This window comes from Polypterus senegalus, unplaced genomic scaffold, assembly GCF_016835505.1.
Source record: "Polypterus senegalus isolate Bchr_013 unplaced genomic scaffold, ASM1683550v1 scaffold_2770, whole genome shotgun sequence".
Classification (NCBI taxonomy): domain Eukaryota; kingdom Metazoa; phylum Chordata; class Cladistia; order Polypteriformes; family Polypteridae; genus Polypterus; species Polypterus senegalus.
This window is the reverse complement of record NW_024384799.1, coordinates 128,146-138,825: the sequence shown is the minus strand read 5'-3', so window position 1 is coordinate 138,825 and position 10,680 is coordinate 128,146. Positions and strand designations below refer to the sequence as shown.

Here is a 10,680-nt window from a genome sequence, read left to right as displayed (position 1 = left end):
CAAATCTTTAATGTTCACATTAAGAGGTCCCAGCAAAATATAGAAATCTTGGGTTTTGCTGTACTGGATATAAATGTTTTGTAGTAGATGAGTCATATTTGAAAATCTGTTTCCATTGAAAAACAACTTTTAGAAAATATGAGATTAATTGTTTTAAAAGCTTGCATTTGAAGAAGAGCCTGAGTATCCTCTGTGGTCTGATACAAAGAGAAGCACATCAAACACAAACAGCAGTTGGATTGTCTGATTCCAAACCAGATCTTCAAGGTATCCTAAAACAAAGTTTATGTGCCCCTCAGGCGCCTAACATATAGGCAGTAATGTGTTTTACCAAATATAAACACATATTTTACAATGGCCTTAAACTTTGTAACCACTAAAGTATTAAATAGCAGTATCAACATCATGACTGCTGTTTAAAGAAATGCAGGCATTGAAAACACATGAAGCTGGAATGGAATTCACCACAAATGTGACTCGATTAATTTGCTAAGATTTACAAGTATGTTTAAGCTTTAGAAAAATATCTCATAATTATGGTTTGTTATCTTTTAAAACACAATAATAAAACATAGCAATATTGCTTTTTTTTTAACTGCTACTGAAGACGCTGTCTAGTGATCACAAATGACTGTCCCAATATAAACATTTCTCCATCTTATGCTAAGCAAGCATTTTTCCTTGGTGGGAGTGGTAGACTGACTGCTGTCGAGGCTGCAGACCCTGTGAAAGATGAAAATCATTATTAATAAAGTATTCCTAAAAGCATGAGTTTACAAGGGAGTAGAGTGTCTGACTTGACCTGTCTTGTGACTATTAAAATTGTGTTAATATATATATTTAGAAAGAGAGGTAAAATGGACTTTGTCTTTTTTGTTTAATGTCATTTCTTTCAATCTTTTGTTTTCAAATTGTTCCAGATCAGTGTAATGGGCAGTATTCTTTAAGGCAGTACTGCAAACAAAAGTGATCTCTTTTATGTTACTTACCCCATATTGTTTGTAGTTCTTGATCAGTCAAATTGTTACTCTCATGTTTTTATGCAGAACAGAGACAAAAATATTTCGGATAGAACAGAAATCTATGGTGACCAATGCTGGAGAATCGCAAACATTATAAAATGTCCATGAAAAATTTCAAAGTAGTTGTGTTGTATAATCCACATTTAAAGTGATCTGATGGGATGTTCACAAACATTTGTACTTTTATTAAAATAATGTTCATCATTTCATAAATCACTTCTGGGAAACACTTTGATATTTTTAATGTTTTTGTGTCCTTTGTATAAAAATACAAGTAAAACAATAATTATGAACTGTTACTAAATCTCCTGTATTCTATTCGTCTAATTGGTGTTTTTGAGGCACTTGGTGACACTTCTCTACTGCCAAGCTATTTCCCTGATCATAGAAACCTGCCTGAGATACTAGGGGCCATGGAGTCAATGGACGGATGTTATTGTGATATTAGATGGCCCAGCATAGACTTATACTGTAGACTTTCCAGGAGGGACTTGGTGGTCATTTGGCAAAGGTCTCCAGTACTGTGACTGCATCTGAGTCTTTTGACTTTGTATGTTCTAACTAACTGTGGACTCCTCCAGAGGTTTACTTTCAACAGGGATGCTGCTGCCTGGAGTTTTCTTTTCCTGTCTTCCATTGTCAGTTTGTCATGGTCAACAATTGTGTTAACAAATACTGTTAGACTCCATGTGAGTTATTCATTTTAAACCTGCTTTGTTTTGCTGTGTATTTAAACAAATCTAGGTCTTTATGTGTATTTATTACACAATCAGTAATTTGTAAAGTTTTAATTGCATTAACCTGTGATCCTATCACAGCACTGTGAGCCTGCACTCAGTGAAGAGCTCTAAACAAGACTAAAATTAATTGAATTAAATATCAAGCATTAACGACAAAACAAGAGAGGAAACATAATAATATAAATACTGGAAACACCACATCACAATCACTACAGGCAGTCCTAAAATTATCTCGTTCTTTAAATTAATCATTTTGTTTCTTGCATCCATTCAGTTGTGTCTATTTAGTTGTTTCAGCTTTTGACAACCTAAAGGACCATAACTCCTCTGTTAATAATGTCATCATTTTCTGCATTTTAACTTTGACTTTCCTGTTAATCAGCATCAAGAACCAATTTTCCTTCTTTTCTTATTATTTATAACACTTTGTGAATCATTTGGGAAAAATTAAACAAAACAAAACACAGATTAAATTCCTTACCATGTAGAGGTGATCTGTGGAGGGCTTTGAAGAGAAGGATTTTATCCTAAAATTAAAGTTGTGAAATATTTAGTAACAGCTACTGGAAAGAACAGGTTAGGTGTGACATCTTGAGTGGACTGTAGTTTTGGATACTGATTAATCTCACCACTACATATACTGTATTGTTAAAGACAGACTTTGTAATTCAATAGTTAAAACTGGTTTATACAGTAGAGATAAAGTTAATGAGTTAAAAAGTGCAATTAATTATAATAAGGTGATGTCAGAATGAATGTAGAGTGAAAAGACTGATAAGGAGACTCACCATTCTATTTGTGTTGAGCACATTTTCATAAGTGCTGGATGGGCTCTCTGTAACAGAGGATCAATTTATTAATGGAAACCAAAAAAAAAAAAGAAATTAAATACTTTGTAAGTCAAGTTTAAAATTTTGAATGATCATTGTTATCAATGTTATACAATATAAGATACTCAACATAGTTCTTGCAGATGTGATACAGGTTGACTTATTTATTTAACTATTTTCCCATCTCCCTAGACCACCAGTACTAGGATTAAACACTCCACCTCCACTTCACCTCCTTCAGTCTCTCTGTTATCATCTCTCTTTTCTTGACTTTCTTAATCTGCTGATTTGCCCTTGCTCAACTAATTTCCAGACTCTAGTGTCATTGGACCTCTGGCCTTAGATGGCTTTGAATCCCTGATGGGGTCTCTTGAAGCCAGGATCAGGGTGAGTCTGTCAAGCCTTGTAGCCACCAATGATACGCCAATGATCCTGATACAGCACCCCACAGGACTCTTTGATATTCACTGATGCCATTGCAACGCATGCCTTCCATGGTCATGAAAGATCAAACAGTCTGTATGGTGTATCATTTAAAAGGCCACACACTCCCACGGTTTCCAGTCATGAATGGTATCATGGAGAAAAGCAATAGCCTGTAGTCTTTCTTCCAAAATCTCATCTTTAAAAGAATAAAATTCTCCAAATTTAAAATTGGGTAAACATGTTGACATTAGGGCGGCATGGTGGCGCTGTGGTAGCGCTTCTGCCTCACAGTTAGGAGACCCGGGTTCACTTCTCGGGTCCTTCCCTGTGTGGAGTTTGCATGTTCTCCCCGTTTCTATGTGGGTTTCCTCCCACAGTCCAAAGACATCCGGTTTAGGTGCATTGGCAATTCTAAGATGTTGTGTGTGTGTTCCCTGCGGTGGGCTGGTGCCCTGCCTGGGTTTTGTTTCCTGCCTTATGCCCTGTGTTGGCTGGGATTGGCTCCAGCAGACCCCTGTGACCCTGTAGTTAGGATATAGTGGGTTGGATAATGGATGGATGGATGATGACATTAAATTGCAAGTTGCTACTTTAGCCTTCTGTCTAACTTCTGTTATTACAATGAGGAAAAGGAATCCTGCCAACCTGCTTTGGCTGTTCTTGATGTCTCAAGGAAATCTTTATGTTTCCAGGTCAAAATTCCTACTTAGTAAATCAGCGTCTTTGACTACTGTCTTCTGGAGGTATACACAGCACTTCCATAACATGTGTTTTGCTAGTGGAGCATTCTGCTTTACACTGACACAATGATCTGTGTCATCACTGCCATGTCTCTCTCTTTCTCTCCTTCTCAGCCTTGGTAGATTCTGGTTTTGTCCTCAACTACTACACTTTTTCCATGTGAATCCCCTGCCCATTGAACAATCCATCAAATATTTACACAGTATGCCATTTAAAAGAGGAATGTTTATATGAATATGGAAAAAAATAATGTGTACCACATTCATAATACAATGTACAGTATTATTGAAAATCTCCTGTTAATGCAATAAAGTGATCTGAAAAACCATTTGGCATTAAACAGAAGTGGAACGCATGCACAGACTGTCAGTATAAGGCTATGTAAGGTGCCATTGTTTCTTATCAGGTTAACTCTGCAGATAGACAATGGAAAACATTATTTTTAAGTGTCTTATAGTTTGAATTTTCCAGTCTGTTTATAATGAGAGCAAACACCAAAGTTCAAAACCATGCATTTGTGTAGCTTGTACAGACATCCACGAGGAAACTGGTGAACGTGATTCCTGCTACCATGTTGAGGGTCAGTCACACCTATCACAGTGCATAACTACAGGAGCTGAGTGATGCTTTGTTTTCAAAGGATTCCCGGTGTACTTCAGGTGCTGCAGCCTAGCCCACTGGAAGTACTTCGGGTCAAATAGAAATCCCCAAAAGTAGGAATCATCAAACCTGGCAACTCTCCTTGTGGCCCCACAGAATGTCCCTGCTTTTCAACCAGGATACCAGCATATCTTTCATATTGATAGCATCTCACACCAAACTCCTAGAGATAGCCTGAAATGTTGTGTTTTCAATCATTCTGGCCAGCCCATGAAATTCATTACACTGCACAGGCACTTGTTTAATTCACTTGTAATTTAGAAACAACCTATACAAATATCTGCTAAAGAAACAAATAAAAAGGGCAAGATCTGGTCAGTCAAATTTTTATTAGCCCTGATGGACTAATTTTAGACAAATGAAACAAATGAGCAAAGCCAAACACTTCTGTCATATAAAGAGGGCAGTATTGGATCTTAATGAAAGCAGCAGTTTAGCAGTAACTCAGTGTCTCAGCTTTTCCTTAATATAGGTGTTCTCTAAAAGTGGTATTACTTTCTAGGAATAAAATAATTAATAATTAAGGGCAATATTAATGGCAGTTTGTAATTGTGGCTAAAAGACATTATACAAAATCTGACTATGTCTTTTCTGGTATAACCATCCTTTATATGGCATTTTGGATAATGTGGGTATTTTGTGATAGCAATTTAAAGGTTAACTGCTGTCAGCTATGATATCCCATAGTTCTTTTTTATTAGGTTTCAAGGAAAGAAGCTCATCCCCCTTTGACACAATACTATTGAGGACTTTCAGATAACAAGAAGTGCAAATGCTACTGGGTCTCCTTCATACTAACAGCAGTATGTAAGGGGCTGGGAGTATGTAAGCAAGAGAACAAAATGCGAGCAGATAGGGAGCAGAAGAACCCTTTAATGTAGATGCAAAGACGATCCTTTAATATATTATGTACTTAAGTGTTCTTTTTAGATCACCTGGTTTTTTTCTTGACAATATGATATTTTATATATTTGTCCTCCTTAATATTAATCTGTGTTGAAAGTGTCACTATGGAAGCACCCTTACATATGTTACACAGTTGGCTGAGGGTTATGGTGTTAAGAGTAAAGCACACAAAAATCTACAAAATGGAAGGAAACATTGATATCAGCCTGACAAATAAAGACAAGAATGTGCCTAACAACAGGTTACCAAACTTATCAGTATACAGCACTGGAGTGTGGAGCTGATTAATCATAAGGGAGAGATTACATACCGTTAATGTCTGCTTTAATATTTGAAACTTTTCTGCAAAGTGGGCCCCTCCTGGAGATATAAACACACTGTTATTACCCTTGCAGATTGATCACAATTAACCAATGAACTTCAACATGTGTGATTTTAACTAGATGAATTGTTACTAGTCTCCCAGTAAACACAAAGGAGATAAATAACAGCACAGCATAACAATCTGTTATAAAGGACTTTTGAATGTAAAATAAATTAATACACTTACATAAATTATTATTTTCAATCTTAGGTTACACTGCACAACAATTTTTTTGAAAATTCTTGCTTCCTGAAACCTACTGGGTATGCACAAATATAGTTTTGGTTTTACTGCATCATGTAAACATTTATATGTTTACTGAAATTAACGTATTTAGTCACGTTTATGTTTCACATAAGCTATTAAATTCAACAGAATTAAAAATGTTTAGCTCCTGATTTTCTTTTGTATTCAATTTCTGGTGCATCACGTTGCACTGTCCAACAGTAGTCACCAAGCATTGATGGATTCCAGCTGCACTTCATTGTCTTGTATGCTTTGAGAAGTTTGTCTACCAGCTGAATGGAGTTTGGGGCTCTGTAATTGCCCAGAAAATTGTCAACAAAATCTTTGAAGGCTTTCCAGGAAATTTTTTCCAGCTCAACTGACAGATGTTCAAACCGCTTGTCACTCATAACATGTCTGATCTGGGGCCAATAAAAATGTTCTCTTTGATCTGGGTGTCACTGTCAGTACTCTGCATTGCAGTTTCTTCATCTGGTTCGCCTAAGGCAGCGCTTCCGATTCATTTTACCCTCGCACCCCCTGTGACGGACGAGGCCGATTTCGCACCCCCTTGGTTTGAGAAGAAGTATGAAAAAATATGAGGTTAACGCAGAAAAGAGATCACCAATTGAAGCTTTATGAATAATGGATACTTTATTCTCCATCAATAATTGTTTTGGTAAAGCCATACTCAGTGTAATCCTCCTTCCATTTTCTAATTTTTTCATGACTAGCCATGATTAAATGAATGGTAAAGTAAGAGCGGCGGCGGTGACTTATTGAGGCAGGCAAGCGGCGGTGACTTATTGAGGCAGGCAAGCGAGAGCACAATAGCACGCAGGCTCGATGTAGTGCGCGTCAAGTCGATCTAAAATGCGCGGTCAGATTTGAAAAAATATATCTTTTCAAGTTCTATTTGGATATAAGTAGGTTCTATTTAGTTGACAGAAATATCTTTGGTAGGAATGTAAGTTGAATTTAGTCTTTAAATTTCTATGGTGAAGAAAAATTTATGCAATGATGACTACATTTAACTTACACTCCTACCAAAGATATTTCCGTCGACTAAATAAAACTTACTTATATTTAAAATTTAAATAACACTTGAACAGATACGATAGTTCATAATACCCACGCAGCATTAAGTGCGTGTAAGAGCGAAGTCATTCGTTTTAACAAGCAGCGTATTGCACTGATACGAAATAGCCTGCCCATTTAATTATGGATTGGATAGATAAATTAAGATTTTGTACAAATAATGTTTTCATTTTCTTCCACGATGGATTCTGGCACCCCAGCAACAGTTGCTCGCTTTGAGCACCCCCAATCAGGAAGCGCTGGTCTAAGGTCCAATCCTGTGGTGGTTTCAGAATTGGAAGACTGTCTCATGTTGCACGGGTCTCATTGCTGAAGGCAGATTAGGATATTCAATTGACTTCTTGTTTTTGGCAGAAAACCAGACACATTAGTCAAACAGAAGTAACAGTCCATCACATGTCTTTCTGTTCATATCATCGAAACAGCAAGCGGCATCGTCTTTCGAGTGCCGACACGAAACATCTATAGCATCAAGCTTACTTACTGCTATATTGCTACAGATACTATACTTTACTATACATACACACTGACTATCAATATTAACCAAATGAGCAGGATCGGTGTATGCAAGCCTCCTTTATAGCATACTGAAACAACTTGATGTCAACTTCCACCAAACAGCTTCCAACCCGGCCTGATTCCATGCCTGGACATGCCCAGGCTGTACAAACCGTATGTTGATAAGTCACTTAAGGGAGTGAGAATGTTTGGATACAAATATAAGAAAAAAGCATGACAAAACTGAAGATTTCTGTAAAATGTTATGTGATGGGTAAATTTTGATGTGATATTCGTGATCAGCACCCAAAATCTATTAAGAAACACCCTACAGTGTTCAAGAAGCAAAAACTTTGTTGTGCAGTGTTACATGTAAAATCAAATGTCTCATGTAATTTTCAGATATGCCAATTATCTGGAATAAAGGAACAGAAGTAAGATAATCATTCACTGCACTCACCTAATGCTGTTTGCAACAAGAAATGCAATCACTGCTAGAAGAACTCCTCCTAGAAATGAACCGATGATCATTCCAGCTAGTTTTTCTGTTGTGAAAACTGCTCCTGGTAAAGGTGCTGTTAAAATACAAAACACTATCATGGTTTCTGAGTTGAGATATCATTAAATTCAGAAATACAACTGGACCATCATCTTTTAATGAAACCAAAACATACAATTAAACAACTTTAATGATTTTAAACAAACTGTTCAGGAGACTTTAGATTGCTAGTCACATGAAATTAATAAATAATACGAGTATGATCATTCCTGTAACTGAATTTCAATGACAACTGGTGAAATTTTCATCACAAGTAGGAAAAATTAACAGAATTGAATGCAATAGCCTTTTCCTGCTGATTTAAATACCCAGTTTGTGTAGCGTCATATTGTTGGACTAGACATGCCTGCAAAGAGCTATGAGCATGAAAGAGTATTAAGATTCTGGTTTCAGAAAGGATACCTTTGAATATGTGAACAGAATAGCATTTGTTAAGCACTGATGACTCCCACATACAACACAAATACAAGAGAAATCAAATATACTTTTAATTTGAGATGAGGCCATAATATACATTGTAAATGAATCAGCCCATATCAGTACTGCTCATGGTAACTAATCTCTTATAATTTAAAGAAGCAATGAACTATTCTGATTAGTATATAGAAAGTAAAGAAACCAAGAAATTTGTATCCTCACTAGTATTGATCAGCAAAAATTCAGCAAATTTGCTGGGTTCACTGGTGACCTTGTCTGATTACTGTAACATCACACACCTGCAACAGTCATTTTGATCAGGACAGCCACCTGATTATAAATTGCTGATCCCTTGTCCATCAATGGGTGTTTCTGCTCTTACTTATCTCCTTATATAAAAGCTACTGTGGCTGTTCGCTTGTCTATCCAGGATTTTATATCACCTGTACCGCAAAACCGTTTTATCTATTGACTTGAAACTTGGTACACATATACTACATGACGTCTACTATCCGCTTTCACAGTTATGATTTTTATTACTCTTTTTATTTGATTTTATTGTAAAATCAACTCTTGGCAGCGCACAGCAGGAAGCCATACGGCACATGTGTATGGGCGCCGTTCTCATTCCTACCAGCTTCGCTAATCATTCTTGAGGCAGATTGAAGACTTAAGTGCCGGCTAAGTTAAAATATAAAGAAAACGCACTAAGTAATTGCAACACAAAAACTAACTTAATAAGTTTTAACAAGAAAAGATGCCGATTTAAAGAAGAGAAGCAGCGGGCCGCAGGGTGGAGAAAGAAGAGCTGCTCAGGAAGCAGCAAGAGCACCAGCATCAGTTTGATGTGTGGAAAGGAGAACATGCGAGATGGCACAATGTAAAAGGAGCAGTCTGTGAGTGAATGCAGCTCACTTTGGAATGCTTTCACAGTCATGGCAGACCTGGCACTGTATACAAATATGAGAATAAACAGTCATTTTTATGTGTGTACACATTTGCCATCAAATCATGTATATGATTCAATATGTGAATGTGTGTGTGTAATTCAATACTTGTGCCAGCATATCAAGATAGCTATACTCAAATTATATTTTTGCTCCTAAACAGAGCCTCATTTATGGTTGAGTACCTTGTTGCATCAGCACTTCCATTTCACAAAGAAATCCCACCATTTATTCTTGCATTTACATTCATTATGAGGTCTACTGTTTCTGTGAAGACTTTTCAGGTGCGCTGCACTTTCCACTCATAGCTCGATCACTGACCCAGTATTTGCCACTTGCATGTTCTTCCCTCCCTAATTAATCAAATTAATGCTAGCTTTTCATTTGTTATTTTTTCTTTCTTCATCCTGTAAAGCACTTTGAGCTACATTGTTTGTATGAAAACATGCTCTTTAAATAAATGTTGTTGTTGGCTGTGTACCTTGTAACTTCATGCTATGTGAAAAGCATTTTGATACATTTTCAAATGATTGCAAAGTAATTTTTTTTTTGGCTAATGGAAATGAGTGAAGTGCCAACAGCTTTACAGTTTAGTAATAGTGGCAGGAGAGGATTTTTGATGTATAAAGGATATGCAAATGTACTGAAGTGGTAGCAAAGTAAACAGACAGTAATTCATACCTGGGTACCAATGTTCTCTATGTTGCTTTTGATGGTAAAAGTGGGTCTTTTGTGTAGAAAAGCAAAGACAAATATCAATAATCACATTTTCTGAATATAATTTTAAAACATGGTCGTTTGAAGTGTAGTAATTTAGGAAAAGTCAAGGAGTGTGACATACACACTGATGAAATAATTAGAGATTTAAAACATAACATTGGCATTCCTCCCGACACTTCTAGTGTTGACTTATTTTCCGCTCTACTTCTTGTGGTGCCTCTTTCAGATGTGGCAGCTCAAAGTTGGAGAGCCACTGCTTTAGAGAGCTGTTCCCCATTACAGAAGATGGGCTGCATGATGCCTGAGACAAGCATATAAGATTACAGTTACATACAGTTGATTAAGCATTGCTCTGACCTCTGTCTGTATGAAAGTGTGTGTTTCTTTGTAACTGAACCAGCCCTTGAAAGTATAGCCTGATTTGTAATATAATTTTATCTTAGAGAGGCATGGTGGTGCAATGGTTAGCACTACTGCCTCACAGCTCAGGCAACAATTTTAGCCACAATAATTGGTCTAATAAAGCT

General features: G+C 36.7%; 1 protein-coding gene and 1 long non-coding RNA gene across 2 annotated transcripts in view; both read right to left on the bottom strand.

Annotated features, from left to right (window-relative positions):
* Positions 1-596: 596 nt before the first annotated feature.
* On the bottom strand, positions 597-2,286 carry LOC120522118. Its single transcript, XR_005632289.1, has 2 exons — positions 2,244-2,286; positions 597-723 (listed from the first exon to the last, which is right to left on the bottom strand). It is a non-coding gene; the product is annotated as an uncharacterized LOC120522118 (long non-coding RNA).
* Positions 2,287-2,437: 151 nt separating this feature from the next.
* The window catches only part of LOC120522120 (carcinoembryonic antigen-related cell adhesion molecule 5-like), a 33,979-nt gene continuing 25,736 nt past the window's right edge, over positions 2,438-10,680 (bottom strand). Inside the window, exons 5-8 of the mRNA XM_039743279.1 lie at positions 7,971-8,085; positions 5,636-5,685; positions 2,551-2,597; positions 2,438-2,443 (exon numbers count right to left, since the gene is read on the bottom strand). Of these exons, the coding sequence (XP_039599213.1) occupies positions 2,438-2,443; positions 2,551-2,597; positions 5,636-5,685; positions 7,971-8,085 (218 nt within the window). The remainder of the gene's footprint in view (positions 2,444-2,550; positions 2,598-5,635; positions 5,686-7,970; positions 8,086-10,680) is intronic.